The sequence below is a fragment of the Stenella coeruleoalba genome, assembly GCF_951394435.1.
Source record: "Stenella coeruleoalba genome assembly, chromosome: 20".
NCBI classification, from domain to species: Eukaryota; Metazoa; Chordata; class Mammalia; order Artiodactyla; family Delphinidae; genus Stenella; species Stenella coeruleoalba.
This window is the reverse complement of record NC_137166.1, coordinates 43,660,922-43,679,819: the sequence shown is the minus strand read 5'-3', so window position 1 is coordinate 43,679,819 and position 18,898 is coordinate 43,660,922. Positions and strand designations below refer to the sequence as shown.

Genomic DNA, 18,898 nt, shown 5'->3' with positions numbered 1-18,898 from the left:
ATCTACAGCAACGCCGATTTTCCGGCCTTGGACTACATTTCCCTTAAGGCTTTGCTGGTCGACATTCTATGTCTCTCCGTCTGTCTTTCCCACGCGAACTTGGCGGCCTCTTCCTGTGATTATGATGCTCTCAGGGTGAGTACTTTTACCTTGGAGGAAGATCAGCTCAAGCCTGGTGGAAGGTTTGGAGCCGGAACCCCACCCCGTCTTTGAAGCCTCCCGAGGGCAGCGTCAAACGGGCCAAGCCCGTACTCTGAGGTATGAGGACGCCATCTTCTCTGTAGCTGGTCTGGCTCTGGACTACATTTCCCAGAGTCCACAGCGGCCCAGCGTTACGTCTCTCTTGACGTCGTGGCGAGGTCGTTAGCTTCGCAGGGCCCCGGACGCGACCACGGGGAGGCAGAAGGTGAGGGGTCTGGGAGTCCGGGGCGGGGACAGGGCGTGTCCAGAGAGCCTTGGGTTTTTGCGCGCTGGCGTGAGCGGGCTGAAAATGCACAATTCTGCATGTGTCTTTGTGTGTCATGGTGGTGAGTAGATTGTGCGACTGTGTGTGCCTTAGTGGGTGTGAGATTGTGGCTGTGTATAAAGCTGTGGAGGTGTCTATGATCGTGTTTCATTGTGTGTCCTAAGAGTGGATATGTGTTTGTGTGACATTGACCATTTGTTCAGCACCAAGTGTGTGGGTGTGAGGTGCCTCTGACTCCAGTACTCTGACAGATTTTGGCCCTGGACAGTGATAACCTCAGCCTTTCCCTGTAACACCGAAATTGGGCATGATGTCCAGTCTTCTCTGCTCTCCCTCCCCTGTGTGGGAGGGTCGGGCGATGACCCTTTAAAAATGCCCTGGTCCGTCATGATTGCTTTTCCTTGACTCTTCTCCAAGAGACGTATTGAGAAGAGAAGAAAAGAATTATTATTGAACATCCAAAAGCCAAGTTCTTCGTGTATCAGTTTTTCTTCTTTCCCTGAAACCCTTCTTATTATTCGTGATGTGTGTTAAAAAAAAATTTAGCCAAATAAATGTGAAGATTAATTGGCTTTATTCAACAATTCATGAATCAGCCAGCATCCCATCTACCAAGTAGAGAGAGACTCCAAGGAGTTGGACAAAATGGAAGGTTTTTATAGGCAGTAGGGAAGTGGTGCAAGGAAGTTATTAGCAAAAGAAAAGAAAGGATTGTTTTAGGCCGGGACATCTTTTAGGGGAAGGGAATGGCAGGGGTCTTATCATGCAGATTACCTCACTAGTGCTAATCAGGAAATTTCAGATTGATTGTTTAAAGAGCACATTTTCTTTTGTTTGTTTGTTTGTTGAGTTTTTATTTAGGAGCACATTTTCTTGAGAGAGATTGAAACTGGAATTGTCTTGTTTGCTGTTATGGGGGCACATGACCCCATTTGGGGCTTTTTTTTTTTTAACACGTGCTTTTCCTTCCTTCTTCTGAAACTTCTTGCCTAACAAAGACACACACCACCACCCACCCCCAAGTGAACTGGTGTCCAGTGTTTGCCATGGAGTAAATTACTGAGTGCTATGGAGGTGAACTGAAAGGCCCATACCTTCCATACTCCCTATACACCTAATGTTAATCTAAATGTTTTTAAACTTTTCATTTTTAATTAGCTTTAGACTTAAAACTGTTGCAAAAATAGAATTCCCAAATACTCTTAACCCAGCTTCTCTATCAAAGCCAGGAGATTAACGCTGATAAATAACCAATCTACAAACCTTATTCAGATTTCATCAGTGTCCCTTAGTGTCCTGTTTCTGGACATGGATCCAATCCAGGATCATATGTTGCAATTAAGTTGGTAACTCTCCTTAGTCTTCTTTTATCTGGAACGGTTACTCAATCTTTGTCTTTCATGACCTTGACACTTTTGAGATGAACTGGCCGTTTATTTTGTAAATTCTGCAATGTAGAATGTTCCTCAATTTGAGGTTGTCTGATACTTCCTCATAATTAAATTTGGATTATGCAGTTGAGGCAAGACTACCCCAGAAGTGATGTATTCTCAGTGCATCTTATCAGGAGACACATGAGATTAATTTGTCTCATTATTGGTGGTGTTAACTTTATTTGCCAGGTTTCTCCACAGCAAAGTCACTCTTTCCATTATAATTAATGTGTCTCAAGGAGAAATACTTTAGGTCTATAAAATTATGCTGTTTTTCATCCTACTTCCACCTACTACATCCATTGATAATTCCTGCCTGAAAATTTATTACCAGGTATTTGCCAAACGTTGATTTTTTTTTTCGGATTCTGTTATTCCTTCTACATTTATTAATTATAATTCTGTCACAAATAGATTTTCCTTCTCCCCATTTAATTGATTTACTAACTTATATAAGTATAGTCTGGATTTTTTAATACTATAGGTTATAATCCATTACTATCACTATTTTATTGCTCGAATTGTCCCATATTTGGCCACTGGGAAACCCTTTGGATTGGTTCCTGTATCCTTTCAACATATCCCCTTTATTTATTTATTTATTTAGTACTTCTTTATTTTCCTGCACCACAGGATGTTCCAGGTTGATACTGTACTTTCCCAGCCTTAGTCCTGGAATCAGCAAATTTCCCAGGGATCACTGGCTCCTTTTATTAGAAAATTATATTTAGAAACCGAGATTAGATGTGCTCGTTGCTACTGGGATGTCTTTGCTTCTTGACTTTCTCAGATATGAAATATATGCATCTGTACCCACACATCTGTATCTATCTGTATGTATACCTATACAGATGATCCATGATGTCATATGATATCTCCAATTCCAGTTCAATACCACAGGGCTTCTTCTAGACATCTCCATTTCCTTTTCTGTAACTCCTTTCTCTGACAGTGAAAAACTCGGCTCTCATTAACCACAGTACATTTATTTATTTGCTCAGTCTTGTAGAAAGTAGTTCTAACACATATCCCCAAACCCCATATAGTTCTTTTTGTATTTAGTCTTACAGTTCATAGTAAAAATACAGTACCGCCCCCCCAAAAATAAAATAAATAAAAATACAGTTTTCCCTACACCCATCTGTATAGTAATATTACTCATTTGTAATATAGGTTCATTTGTTACTGTTTGTATTTTATTTGGGGCTCCCAAACACACATCCTGGTTGATTTTAATTATTTTTTGAGTATGTGAAACATTAACATGGTTCTGAAAGTTAGAATTAGACCAGAAGATCTACTCAGTTACTCCTCCATCATTCCTTCTCTCCCAATTCCATTCCCCCATTCTTTCCACACTGTGCCCAATCACCCATTATAGGTAACCAACCAATCTCAGTTTGTTGGGGGTTTTTATGGTTAAATATACATAACATAAAATTTACCATTTTAATTATGCTGTTCAGTAACATTAACTCCATTTGCCTTGTGCAGCCATCGCCACCATTCATCTCCAGAACTTTTTTCATCTTCAAAGACCGAAACTCTGTACCCATCAAACAATAATTCCCTTTGCCCCTTCCTCCAGCCCCTTGAAACCACCATTCTGCTTTTTACCTCTATGAATTAGAATATTCTAGGTACCTCACGTAAGTGGAATCATACAGTGTTTGTCCTTTTATGACTGACTTATTTCACTGAGCACAATATCTTCAGGATTCATCCATGTTGTAGCATATGTCAGAATTTCCTTCCTTTTTAAGTCTGAATAATTTTCCATTGTACATGTATACCACATTCTGTTTATTAATTTATCAGTGGGCACTTGGGTTGCTAACACCTTTTCGCTATTGTGAATAATGCTGCTCTGAACATGGGTTTTCGAATATCTGTTCATGTCCCTGCTTTCACTTCTTTGGAGTATATATCCAGAAGTTGAATTGCTGGATCACATGATATGTTTAATTTTTTGAGGAATCACCATACCATTTTCTACAACAGATGCACTATTTTACATTCCCACTGGCAGTGAACAAGGGTTCTGATTTCTTTACATCCTTGCCAATGCTTGTTATTTTCTGCTTTTTTTATAACAGCCATCCTAATGAGTGTGAAGTGGTATCTCATTATGGGTTTTGATTTGCATTCCTTTAATTATTAGTGATGTAGGAAATCTTTTCACGTTGTTTGTTGGCCATTTGTATATCTTTGGAGAAATATCCTTTGCCCCTCCCCCCCTTTTCTTTTGGCTGCACTGTGCAGCGTGCAGGATCTCAGTTCCCCGACCAGGAATTGAACCTGGGCCATGGCAGTGAAAGCCTGGAATCCTAACCACGAGGCCACCGGGGTTTGTTTGTTTTTTGTTGTTGTGTTCTAGGAGTTCTTTATATACTCTGAATAGTAATCCCTTATAAAACACATGATTTGCAAATATTCCCATTCCATGGATTGTACTTTCACTCTGTTGACAGTATCCTTTGATGCACAAAAGTTTTTTATTTTGATGAAGTCTACAACACATTTTTTTCTTTTGTTGCCTGTGCTTTCGTTGTCATATCCACGAAATAATTGCTAAATCTAGTGTTATGAAGATTTTCCCCTATGTTTTCTTCTAAGAGTTTTATAGTTTTAGCTCTTATGTTTAGATCTTTGATCCATTTTGAGTTAATTTTTTAGTGTAGTATTAGGTACAGGTCCAACTTTATTCTTTTGCATGTGGATATCCAGTTTTCCCAGCACCATTTGTTGAAAAGACTGTCCTTTCCCCTATCAAATAGTCTTGACTCCATTGCTGAAAATTATTTGACCATATATGTGAGGATTTCTATTTCATTGGTCTAAATATCTGTCTTTTTGTTAGTACCACACTGTTTTTTGTTTGTTTGTTTGTTTGTTTTTTGTTTTGTTTTGTTCTTTTGCGGCACGCGGCCTCTCACTGTTGTGGCCTCTCCCGTTGCGGAGCACAGGCTCCGGACACGCAGGCTCAGCAGCCATGGCTCACGGGCCTAGCCGCTCCACGGCATGTGGGATCTTCCCGGACCAGGGGCACGAACCCACGTCCCCTGCATCGGCAGGCGGACTCTCAACCACTCCGCCACCAGGGAAGCCCACCACACTGTTTTGATTACCATCTTTGGTAAGTTTTGTAGTAAGTTTTGAAATCAAGAATTGTGAGAGTAAGATTGTTTTGGCTATTTGGGGTCCCTTGAGATTCTGTGTGAATTTTAGGATGGATTTTTCCATTTTTTCAAAAAATCATTGGGGTTTTCATAAGGATTGCATTGAATCTGTATGTTACTTTAGGTAGTATTGCCATCTGTCTTGGTCAGCTCAAGCTTCCATAACAAAATACCATAGACTGGGTGGCTTAAACAACAGAAATTTATTTTCTCACAGTTATGGAGGTTGGAAGTCTGAGATCAAGGTGCCACCTTCTCACTGAGTCCTCGCATGGCAGAGAGAGAGTGAGCTCTCTGGCATCTCTTCTTATAGGGACACTACTGCTATCATATCAGGCCCCCACCCTTATGATGTCATTTAAATGTAATTACTTCCATAACGGCCCTATCTCCAAATACAGTGACATTAGGGGTTAGGGCTTCCAACATATGAATGGGGCGGGGAGGACACACACAATTCTAAGTCCGTGACAGCATCTTAACAATATTAAGTATTCCAAGTCTTGAACACAGGATATCTTTCCATTTATTTATGTCTTCTTTCATTTCTTTCAGCAATCTTTGTAGTTATCAATGTGTTAAGTCTTTTGCTTCCTTAGTTTATTCCTAAGTATTTTGTTCTTTTTGATACTATCATAAATGGATTTGTTTTTTAAAATTTTCTTTTCTGATTGTTCATTGTTAGTCTATATAGAAATTCAACTGATTTTTGTGTGTTGATTTTGTATCCTGCAACTTTGCTGAATTCATTTTTTAGTTCTGACAGGTTGTGTGTGTGTGTGTGTGTGTGTGTGTGTGTGTGTGTGTGTGTGTGTGTGTAATCTTTAGGGTTTTCTATATATAAGATTATGTCATCTGTGAACAGAGATAAGTTTACTTCTTCCTTTCCAATTTGGAAGCCTTTTATTTCTTTTTCTTGTGCAACTGCTCTGGCTAGGACTTCCAGTACTATGTTGATAGACATCTTTGCATACATATCCTTAAGGGCCTTTTTTACATCTTTTTTCTGTGTGAATTGTCCATCTCTTTTTCCTGTTTACTTTCATGGGGTTTTTTTGTTTGTTGTTTGTTTGTTTTTGGTGCTTTGTCACAATGTTTAAGAATTCTTTACACATTAGGAATATTAGTTCCTCATCTGTGTTGTATGGTGCAAGTATTTTCTTCCAGTTTGACAGTTGTCTTTTGACTTTGTTTATGGTGTTCTTTGTCGTTGAATATTTTTATTTTTATGTAGTCAAATTACCAATGTTTTCCTTTATTGCTTCTGGAGTTAGAAAGCCTTTCTCAATCTCAGGATTAAAGGGGAATTTACATGTGTTATCTTCTAATAACTGTATGATTTCATCTTTTACATCTAGCACCCTGATCCATTTGGAGTTTAATTTTGTGTATGGAATGGGGTATGGATTTAATTTTATATTTTCTAAATGGCTATCCAGTTTTCCCAGCACCATTTATTAAGAATTTTATCTTTGCCCCACTGACTTGAAATGCCATCTCTATCATATACTAAATGTCCATACATATTGATACTTGGTTCTATTTCTAGGCCTTCTGTTCTGTTCCACTGGTTGGTTTGTCTATTTATGCACTACTACCACACTGTTTTAATTATAGAGACTTTACAGTACATTTTAATGTCTAGTACAGCTAGTTTCCTGATGTTCCTTTTTTTATTGTCAAATTATTCAGTTTCTCCTTTATACCATTTATGCAGCAAAGGGCTCTGTTGGCATAGATCTACATCTTTTGGAGGGTTGTGATTTGTTGATTCATGAACAATGGCCCCTGCATAATTGTACACAGATACCCTGGATCATGTAACACTTGTTATTAATATTTTTGATTTTCACAGTCTGGGTTGATGAACAAGGCCTTCTGCTGTTCTGGCTTTTAGGAGTAAGAATGTGATTGGGACCTATATCAGAAGTCTAGATTCACAAATCTGGGATAAAAGTTTGTTTCAGTAACCAGAACTAATTTGATATGGGACATTTTAGGTTTGGGGTCTTAAATTTGTTTTCAGCCAAATCCATGTTGTTCTTTCGATAAGTTATGGAAAAAACAAAAAAAAGAATATTAGCTAGTAGTACTTGGTGTTTGTAAATAAGTGGTTACAGCAGGGTTTTTAAAGAAGGTCCAGGCTCCCACCCTTAGACTTCAGGGCTCTGCAGACGCCATGAAATTTTATGCAGCTTTTGCAGATACTTCTTTTTTAAATACTTATTTATTTATTTATTTTGGCTGCGCTGGGTCTTAGTTGCAGCATGCGGGATCCTCACTGCGGCTTGCAGGCTCATAGTTGTGGCATCTTAGTTATGCCATTCGGGCCTCTTAGTTGTGGCATATGAACTCTTAGTTGTGGCATGCATCCCAGACCAGGGATTGAACCCGGGCCTCCTGCATTGGGAGCCGGAGTCTCAGCCACTGGACCACCAGGGAAGTCCTTGCAGATACTTATTTATTTGATTTTTTTCTTGAAAGGAGTTTTATGATTTCATAAGATTTTCAAAGAGATTCATGACCCTTAAAAATTTAGAACTGCAATCAAAGACAGTAGTGCCCGGTAATAATAACCTTTGAGATGTGCAAAATTTGTGCCCAACAACAGGGAGTTAAAAGAGGAAGTTTCTATCACATATTACATTCATATGATGGAATATTATTCAGCTAATAAACATATGCTTACAGAGAGTTAACCAGAACAAGGAAAATACTGTAATGATACAACACTGAAAATGATGAATAAAAAAGTATTCAGGGCTTCCCTGGTGGCACAGTGGTTGAGAGTCCGCCTGCCGATGCGGGGGACACGGGTTCGTGCCCCGGTCTGGGAGGATCCCGCATGCCGCGGAGTGGCTGGGCCCGTGAGCCATGGCCGCTGAGCCTGCGCGTCCGGAGCCGGTGCTCCGCAACGGGAGAGGCCACAGCAGTGAGAGGCCCGCGTACCGCAAAAAAAAAAAAAAAGTATTCAAATTTTGCAAAGATCCCATCCCCAAATTTTTTAATGGGTAATTTAATGGAGAAGAAACTGGCTACGTATCTGACACCATGCATTCTGCTTTGTGCTCACTGACTCACTTAAACTGGAAATTGCACTGTCTTGAAAATTGGTCATTCACAGGATGTTTTTGATAATGAAGCTATTTCAGTGCACCAGAGAATATGTTAAAGGACTGTTAAAGAACTTTTAGTTGTAATTTGTTTCAATCAGACTAATTTCCTTTTTTGTCCCTACTTGTGTTGTAGACATTGGCTCGATTGCTCATAATTTTTGTGCTGCCAGGAAAATAAATGTCAGCTACAACTCTAGTTATTTATTTTTGTTTAAGTGGAAAGTACTGTTATGTTTTTTATTATGAAATATATAAGCTTAATGCAAAAATTAGAAATTTTTCTTAAAATGTAATTCATCTAAAGATAAATATTCTTAATATTTGATGGATATATTTCAGGTATTTTTCTGTGGGATTTTTATTTATTATTTATTTATTTATTTATTTATTTATTTTTGCGGTATGCGGGCCTCTCACTGTTGTGGCCTCTCCCGTTGTGGAGCACCGGCTCCGGACGCGCAGGCTCAGCGGCCATGGCTCACGGGCCCAGCCGCTCCGCGGCATGTGGGATCTTCCTAGACCGGGGCACGAACCCGTGTTCCCTGCATTGGCAGGCGGACTCTCAACCACTGCGCCACCAGGGAAGCCCTTTCTGTGGGATTTTATAGAGTGGTATCTCTTATATAAATTCTGTAACCTGCCTGCTTCATTTAATAATGCATTGACTGTGTAACAATTATATTTTAAAGTCACTATGTAGTATTTCATTATCGAGATGCACCTTAATTTATTCGCTTTACTGCCTACTAAAGAGCATTTATATTTCTATATTTTAATTGTGAAATTGTCCCAAAAGTACTCTTGTGCATACAACTTCATGCATTTTTATAATGAATTCCTTTGGGTCAGGCATTAGACATTTATTAAGAATTTGCAAATATGCAAAATCCTAATCTAGAGCTCAGGGAGAAAAAGTACTTTTAAAAAGTGAGAATCTCTGTTTTTAAATTACAAATAATGTAATGGGGGAGATAAAACTTGTATACAAATGTCCAAAGTAAAGGATGAAAAAGGGCACTAGTTTACCCTGATAGTATGCTATGAGAGTTCATAAGAGGAAGATATTTGTATGACCAGAGCTGTCATTGTCATGTCATGTCATATCTAAGTCAAACTGATCCCATAAGAACTCTATGGAGGTGAACTGAGTCACCTATATTTCCTGCAATTTTCATTCTAATCATCAGAAATCCAAAGTATGGGGACTTTCCTGGAAGTCCAGTGGTTAAGACTTTGCCTTCCAATGCAGGGGGTACAAGTTCGATCCCTGGTTGGGGAGCTAAGATCCCACATGCCTCATGGCCAAAAAAGCCAAAACATAAAACAGAAGTACTATTGTAACAAATTCAATAAAGACTTTAAAAATGGTCCACATCAAAAAAGTCTTTAAAAAAAAAAGTGTTCAAAAGAAATACAAAGTATGACCAGTGGAGCAAGATGATTCTATAGCTGTTCAGAGAACACTGAGGCAAATAGGGCAGGTGCAGAAACATAATAAACCTATCTGGCGAGAAGTGCTGAAAGGAAGCATCATTTATACACAGGACTTGGCCTGAATGACTTTTAGTTCTCTTCCAGGCAGGTCTCCAGCACACATAAATGTAGTTACCAAATCAAGAAGTTTGCAACAATTGGGAGCTGACAAGCAAAAACAACAAAAGCCATTCTGTGAAAAAGAACTGTTTTTAGAATATCCTGAGCTATTATTTCATGTTCAAAGGAAGGTTGTTTAAAATAAAGTATTTCCTTTTTCATCTGCCGTTTGGGAGTAGCTTATACTTAACAGAACTTTAAAATATGCATTTAAAAATTAATGCGTGGTTATTGAAAAACTACACTTAAGCAAAACTAAGAAAATTGAAGATCACAACCCAGAAATAACCAAAGTAATCTTTAAGGATAAAACTTCCCAGATACGTTCAGTCTGATTTGTCTGTCTATATTGTCTATGTTAATATATACATGTATTTTACAAATAAGACCATATGATGCCCAGTTGTTTTGTAATCTAACCATATCTTGAACATTTTCTATGTTATTAACTACTTAATTACTACTAAATTTGTGAGTACTGAGAATTGCTGTTTTATAGAAATCTTTAATTTATTTAATATGCTGTTGTCTGACTCAGAATCTTGAACATTGCCTGAGAATGTACATACCTCTCAGTGTATTGATTTTGGGTTGATGTTTAGACTGGATGTTTACATCCATAAAGCTCAATACAACATTTAAAAATATGACATATAGGAAAAGTTTCAAGTTACATCAGAAATTCACTTAGTTAAATATCAGAGTCATGTAAATATTTTGACAAACGTATAGATTGGCCTGTCAACAAAAGGGATGTGCAGATGTTCATGGTGCTAAAGGAGGCCATGTTACTGCACACAAAGCAACTAATTATTAATATCTATAATAACTGGTGATCGGGAAGTGATGTTTTAAGAAATTTTCATCTTTTTTTTTCTTTTTGTCTGCGTTGGGTCTCCATTGCTGCGTGCGGGCCTTCTGTAGTAGGGGCAAGCGGGGGCTACTCTTCATTGCGGCGTGTAGGCCTCTCATTGCAGTGGCTTCTCCTGTTGTGAAGCACAGGCTCTAGCCTCGCGGGCTTCAGTAGTTGTGGCGCGCAGGCTCAGTAGTTTTGGCTCATGGGCTCTAGAGCGCAGGCTCATTAGTTGTGGTGCACAGGCTTAGTTGCTCCGTGGCATGTGGGATCTTCCCAGACCGGGGTTCATACCCGTGTCCCCTGCATTGGCAGGCGGATTCGTAACCACTGCACAACCAGGGAAGTCCCAGAAATTTTCATCTTAATACAATAGTTTATTATTTATATGTAGGTGTTTCTTGTGTTTAATTATGTTTAGAAATTATTTGGGGGCTTTGTGTTAAAATGTGACTCATTATATTTTTCACATTTTAAATATTGGGAGAGAGGCTCCTGGTTAGAGTTTTTACTCAGAATGATTGCTTTTTCAGGAACAGATTGCTAATGTTAAGGTGAAGATATCTATATATATCTACTTCTCATGAGCTGTCAAGTTCTCGCACTCCCCCGGCCCAAGCCTTGTGTGATGTGGGATCCATGCCCTCTGAAGAATAAGAATGTCTGTCAATTTAGGAACAGGGAAAATCCAGGGATGTAACTGCAAGCTTCACTGGGTGGTGTGTAGATGGCTGAACTTTGCTTAGAAGGATTTGTACAAAGATTTGATGATAGAGATCTAAAGGAGCATGATTTTGCTGGATCAAGAACAACTTGTCCCCTAACTCATAATCTGCCTTTTTAGGGCCTTTTGTTTCACATTGTGGGTTTGTGAAAAATCCCTTTGAGATGTATAGAGTTGGAAATGCACAGCTCTGCTCTGTTATTTCTGAAGTTTCCTCTGACTTTTTAAAAATTATTCTGTCTTGTATTGACCAAGGCCGCAAGTCTGAATTTTTATTTAGTCAGAGTATAGCTGAATTAGCATATTAGTTAGGACAGGTTGTTATGCTGTGGTAGCAAACAACCCCCAAATCTCAGTGGTTTACAAAATAACTTTTTAATTTTTGCTCATTATGCATCAGCATAGGCAGGGTCCCAGACTAAAGGAGACTCCACCATCCTGTAGCTGTACCATCTGAAACACACAGCCTCCTTGGCCACCACATCAGCAATAGAAAGATTAGAGAATTATGTGGTCTGGATTATGTGGAAGACTGGATACTTGAAAAACTGGATAATGGTGAGACATTAGTAATTAAATTAGTAATGTCTACCACACTGGCTAAGACCCATTTCTTTTTCTGTGTATAGGAAGTTGCTTCTGTAAATTAGGTGTGAATTCTTTTTGGAGCAAGGAAGACATCCTGGACTGTGGAAAGAGGTTAACAAGAGGCCTGTGCACAGGTGAGTGAGGAGACTAAGGAAACAGAAAGCCTTTTATATGAAAGCTCACCTCCTCTGTGGGAAGTCAGTTACTGTTTGAGAACACACCCCTCAAAGGCTCTAGAACTATGGAGAAGATCAAGCTCCTTCAGCATACAAGTTCCCAGAGGCACTTTACTGTCACTCGTATCACTCCATTCGTATTTTCTTTTATAATCTATCCTGCCCCGTGAGGAGGAAGGAATTAATTGTGTTATTTATGATGATAAAACATATGCTTAAGGGAAAACTTGAAAACACAGGAAAACAGGGACTTCCCTGACGGTTCAGTGGTTGAGACCCCATGCTTCCAATGCAGGGGGCGCAGGTTCCATCCCTGGTCAGGGAACTAAGATCCTACATGCAGCGTGGTATGGCCAAAAAAAAAAAAAAAAAAAAAAAAAAGAAAAGAAAAGAAAAAAAAATACAGAATGGGCTTCCCTGGTGGCGCAGTGGTTGAGAGTCCGCCTGCCGATGCAGGGGACACGGGTTCGTGCCCTGGTCCGGGAAGATCCCACATGCCGCGGAGCGGCTGGGCCCGTGAGCCATGGCCGCTGAGCCTGCGCGTCCGGAGCCTGTGCTCCGCAACGGGAGAGGCCACAACAGTGAGAGGCCCAAGTACCGAAAAAAAAAAAAAAAAAAAAAAATATATATATATATATATATATATATATACAGAAAAACAGATTCCCCCATAATTATACACCTAGAGACAAATGTAAAAATTTAATTGAAAATCCTTTCAATCCATTTTCTATGCATACACATATGCATGTATATATGCATGTATATATTTTTCCTATAAAAATAAGATTACATATACTGTTTTATTATCTACCTTATTCACCCAAAGTTGTTTAACATCTTAACATCAGCAAAGATATGTTTTTATGGCAACAATGTTTCCATTTTATGGATACACTATATTTTGTAGGATATTTAAATTCTCTCCAAGTTGTTTCCATCGTCAGCAGTGTCTCCATCATACACCCCACATTCATCTTTTGGATAGTCTCAGATATAGAAGTACTTCATCAGAGGATATACATGGTTTAATTTCTGCTAACATTGCCTTGTTGCAAGTTTATACCAGCTATAATCTACTGTGTGTGTCCATTTCCTCACATCATGCTCTTGTGACGTGTCATCAGTCTTTTAAAAATCTGCCAAATTGATAACTGTAAAATGTTATTTCCTTATTGCTTTAACGTACACTCCCTTCATTACTAGTGAAGTTTTAAAACTCTTGATAGGTTGAGGAGCCACTTTATTATCTAGTGAGTTGCCCATGCATATCCTTTGCTCATTTATCTAAAATTATTGCTTTTTTCTGAAAATTTAATTTAAATTTTTAAAAATTTATTTATTTATTTATTTTTGGCTGCGTTGGGTCCTTGTTGCTGCGTGCGGGCTTTCTCTAGTTGCAGTGAGCAGGGGCTACTCTTCGTTGCAGTGCACGGGCTTCTCATTGCAGTGGCTTCTCTTGTTGCGGAACACAGGCTCTAGGCACACGGGCTTCAGTAGTTGTGGCTCGCAGGCTCTAGAGCGCAGGCTAAGTAGTTGTGGTGCACGGGCTTAGTTGCTCTGCGGCATGTGGGATCTTCCCGGCCCAGCGCTCAAACCCATGTCTCCAGCATTGGCAGGCAGATTCTTAACCACTGTGCCACCAGGGAAGCCCTGAAAATTTAATTTTAAAAGCACTATCCAATAAGAATTTTTGTTGTTTATCTGACTTGTGAGTTAAAGTTTTTTTTTTTCATTTTATCATTTGCCTTTTCATTTTGATTTTAGTATTTTGGGCTAGAGTTTTTAAAATCTCAAATATAAGTTTTTTCTTTGTATTTTTCTGCCTTGTATGTTATGTGTTCACAAAATATAAATACATTATATTTGTCTGAAGTACATTTACAGATATTTTATTTTTATATTAAATATTTTATCAAGTTAGAACTTCTTTTTGGCTTATGGTACAACCACAAAAAATAGGCTGAGAAATTGCTACTTTGATAAACTCTTAAGGTTTCCATTGTGATCTTGTACATTCATTGGAGAGTTTGAGTGCCTCCCATGTAGTATTTTATGTCCTGAGGAATTAATAATGAACAAAACCAACAAGATCCCTGCTTTTAAGTTTAGTGGGAAGAGTCAAATAATTGACAAGCAAATATATAATGTAATGTATAGTAGCACTGAGAGCTAGAAGGAAAAATAAAGCAGGGAAGGCTAAAGTGAATGACAAAGGGTAATATTTTAATAGTTTGGTCATAGAGGTGAAGTTTAAGCAGAAACCTTCGTGGAGGGAGCAAGTGAGCTCTATGACTATCTTGAGGAGGAGCATTCCGGAAGGAATATACAAAGCCTCCAAAGGGAACATGGCTGGTATTATGTGGTGCATTCTAAATAGTCCATGGACATTTAAGAATAATATCTTATTGGTAAGTGAAAATTTTAGGATTGTTACCAGGATGCATCCACATGGCCCTTTGTGAATTTTTATAAGCTCTCAGGGATTCTTTCTAATATAAAGATTCAAGTATTTTATTTCCTCCAGAAAACACGCTTATTATTAACTTTTATTCACTTTTCCTCCCGTTGTTCTGTTTTATTCTCCACTTTTACGTATATTTTAGGTCTTCTGTATCTCTCTTCCATATCTCTGACCTTTGTTTTCAGAATTCATTTCTTCTGTGTCTTTTTCTCCTCTGAATTCTGAGATGTTCTAGGCTTTTCCCTCCTGATTTCTAATGTATCTGGTGCCTTCTTGTCTAATAATTCTTAAAAGAAACTATTACTTGTCAGAATTGTCTCCTGTGACAAAGCCCTTATAAAAGATTTCAGTTTCCTTCTCCCATTAACCCCTAACTCTCTTAATTGGGCCTTTTCTAACTCTCTTAATTGGGGAATTTATTGTTCATTCCCCTCATTAATGGCAATAACCACAGGGAGACAGTTTATGCTGATGGAAACTTTCATGGGCAATAAAATACAACACTTGGGTTCATATCCCACTCAGTGTGGCCTTGGGTCAATATCATAACCTCTCAGGCCTTCTAGCTTCTCTTATGTATAATGTGAGAAATAAAATCAACTTTATTTAACTAACAGGGTAGTTATAAAATTAAAACTAAATGAAAGTGCATATGAATGGCACTGCATCACCTCACCCTAGAATCCTGGGGATCATTCCTGTACTTATGTACTCTACCTTCCCTAGTTATGAACGAACTACCTGTGATCTTCTGTAATTCAGCCCCCAATACTTGGGTGCAGGTTCCTATCCCCTCTCTCCTGCTCAAGGTCATTGCTCCTGTGCAGTTGTCTCCTATGTCCCTGCATTATTCGTTTTTCTCTACTGGGTTATTCCCATCACTATAAACCATGCTGTAATCTCTCCCACATTCAAAACAAACAACCGTTCCTGGATTCCATATCCATTTCTAGCTCTATTTCTCTACTCTTTTCAACAGAACTCCTTGAAAGGGATGGCTCTTCTGTCTCCACTTCCTTTCCTTCCATTTTCTCTTATAAATGTATTTATTTATTTATTTTTGGCTGTGCTGGGTCTTCGTTGCTGCGTGCAGGCTTTCCCTCGTTGCAGCAAGTAGGGGCTACTCTTTGTTGCAGTGCTCGGGCTTCTCACTGCGGTGGCTTCTCTTTGTTGCGGGGCACAGGCTCTAGGCGGGCGGGCTTCAGTAGTTGTGGTACGCTGGCTCAGTAGTTGTGGCTCACCGGCTCTAGAGTGTAGGCTCAGTAGTTGTGGCACACGGGCTTAGTTGCTCCGCGCCATGTGGGATCTTCCCAGACCAGGGCTCCAAACCCATGTCCTCTGCATTGGCAGGTGGATTCTTAACCACTACACCACCAGGGAAGTCCCACCTTCCATTTTCTCTTGAACTCACTCCAGCCAAGGTTTTGTGTCCTCCACTCTAGAGAATCCACTTTTGTTGAGACTTCTAATGATTTCTCTAATGCCAGATCCAATGGACAGTTCTCGTTCCTCATACCACTTGACCTATTGGTAGCATTTGACAGTTGTTCTCACCTTCCTTCTTGGTATACTTTCTTCACTGGGCTTTCAGTGAAGCCCCAATTCTCTTTTTTTCCTTCTATTCCACTGATGTTTCCTTTTCAGACTCCTTTCTTTCTTTTTTCCTTTTCATCTCCCTGTTCTCTAACCGTTGGAGCCCCTCAGGCTCAGGCTTTGGACCGTTTTTCTTCCTTACCTTTAATCACTCTGTAGGCAATCTTACCTAGTATCAGAGCTTCAAATATCAACTGAACATCAGTAACTTCCAGTTTTATATTCCTACATTTGGACTTCCTCTGAACTCCCAGATCTAATGTCTAATGGACATCTGGCATTTCCACTTAGACATATAATAATCAGCTCAAGTATTAAGGTAAAACAGAATTCATAATTGGTCCATCCAAACCCGCTCCTCTCATAGTCCATTGTGTTAAAAAATGGCAACTTCATACCTCTAGTTGCTCAAGCCAAAAACCCTAGCATCATCTTGGCCTCTTTTTTTTTCTTTTATACCTAAAATCAGTAAATCCTGTCAGCTCTTCCTACAGAGAATATCTAGAATCTGATCAGTTCTTCTCACCTCCCCCATGACCATACCACCCTAAGGCAAGCCCCTCAGCCCCTTGCCAGGATTACTGCAATAACCTTCTCAGTTCCCCCCACTTCCCTGCTTCCCCCCCTTGTCCTCTTAGTCCATTTTCCATGAGTGATCCTTTTAAATGTAAATCAGATTATGCCATTCCTTGGTTTGAAGTGTTTCATTGGCTTCCTGTCTTACTCAAGAGTAAAAACCAACGTTCTTACACAAGGCCCACAAGCCCTGTGTGATCCAGCTTCCATCTACCTCTCTGGCCCTCATTTTCTCACTCACCCCATTCCAGCCACTCTAGTCTCCTTCCTCTTTGTTGTTAAAGCCTGCTCTTGCCTAGAGGCCTTTGCATTTGTTGGTCCCTCTGCTAGGACTGTGCTTCCCCTAGATTTCTGTGTCGATGAAAAGCCTTCTTAGACCACCCTTCATTTCCCCATCTCCTTAATCTTTTTATTTTCCTCTATAGAACTTTGACTCCTTTACATATAAATAGGAATATCAATGTCAGTATATCAATATTTGTTATTGTCTCCTTCCATTAGAATGTGAGATCCGCTGGGACAGACTGGATTTGCTATCTTCCTTACACATAGAACCATGCCAACTGAGTTGGGAACTCAGTAAATATGAAAGAATTCCTGACTCCTTTTTCTCTCTGCATCCATATCCAATCAGATGCCAGAACCAGTTGATTTTACTTCTCTGACACCTTGAATTCATCCCCTTCATCCTCATTTCTACTATCACTATCTTGGGTCAGGCCCTTTGCTTGGGAAAGTACAGGCACCTTTCAGCTGATCTCCCTGACTCCAATTTTACTCCTCTCCACTAAAATAATCTGGCTATATTGGCCCTTTCACTTCTTTTTTAAATTCTTCAGTAGCCTTCCATTCATTAATGGGTGAAAACCAAACTTGTATATATTCAGTCAGTGTTCATTGGTCACCTTTATACTTCAGTCACTGTGGCCCGTACTATTTACAGTGATGATGAGACCTGGTCCTCATAGTTAATGTCATAAGCATTATCTTCCTCTAGATTCTAGAATTAATTAGATTTAAATGCAGATTAACTAAAATTAAATTAAAAATTCAGTTCCTCGGTCATACTAGCCACATTTCAAATGCTTAGTAGCCACATGTGGCTAATGGCTACATTATTGACAGTACAAGATGTGACGATTTCCATCATCACAAAGGTTCTATAAGACAGCACTGGTCTAATCCTTGCCCCAAACTGTACAAGTCTTTCCCAGTTATTCTCTGCAATCCAAACACACCGTCTACTTTTGGTCCACTGTTTTTGCCACTGCTCTTCACTTTGCTCAGAATGCTCTTCTGTCCCTTTTCTGCCTATTAATATCCTCTGATTTTAGGCCCCAAATCATATTCTGTAACTTACAGGAAATTTTCCTTGACACCAGCCCCCAATGATTTAACTAGTCTTCCTTCTGACGGCAGCCCTCCCCACCATGGGAACTCAGCAAGGCAGTCTGGCTGCTTACTTCACTATTGGAATTATTTCCCGCTGTTGCCAATGGAAATCAAAGAAAATGGATGTGACGTCTCTGCAGGTGGACGGCAGTAAGAGGGGCTTATTTAACTTGCTTCTCAGTGCAACTTGATAGGAGAATACAACATCTTAAAGTTGCATATGTGTAGCACTAGTGTTTCTTTTTAAATAGTTGGGGGAAAATGACCTAGAAAACCAAATTGCAGTTTGGTAGCCAAAATTAACTCTTGGTTTATTTGTCCTTTGTGTGTGAAAAGTCCTACTATTCCATGCGTCTGACTTCCTCACGTATCTGTTGATCAGTTTTGGTTCTTCTTAGAACTATTGAGATCTATCCACTTGATACCAATGGCCTTAGCGGCGGCAGCCTCTGGAATAACTCCTTACACCTTTCTGGCCTGCATTTCTCTAGACTTCACTCTCCAGGGAGGAGTTTTCTTTTCTTACTTTTTGACTCTCTTGCACACCATATGCACTAAGGATTCTGGAAACTTCTAGCATGACTGTGAAGTGGCCAAGAGAATAAAGTACCTGATGATAAATCACAGTATTAAAAAAAAAAAAAAAAAAGCATGGGTGCTCCTTGCACCTGTAATTAGAACCAGCCTTACTACCTTCCTTAAAAAACCCCTGAGTTCTCATTATCTTAAAGTAGGCCGTTCTCCA

General features: G+C 39.3%; 1 protein-coding gene across 5 annotated transcripts in view; it reads left to right on the top strand.

Moving 5' to 3' along the window:
• Positions 1-18,898, top strand: part of ZNF565 (zinc finger protein 565) — a 32,172-nt gene continuing 13,274 nt past the window's right edge. The window contains exons 1-2 of one of the 5 annotated variants that reach the window (XM_079908512.1): positions 1-258; positions 11,994-12,086. Coding sequence is in view for 2 of the 5 variants with exons in the window: in XM_079908508.1 (XP_079764634.1) it covers positions 4,921-5,035; positions 11,994-12,086 (208 nt within the window). In the remaining 3 variants the exon portion in view is untranslated. Of the gene's footprint in view, positions 407-3,617; positions 5,036-11,993; positions 12,087-18,898 lie in introns of those variants that run through there. The other 4 variants (XM_079908510.1, XM_079908508.1, XM_079908511.1 and 1 more) reach the window with 4 other exon arrangements.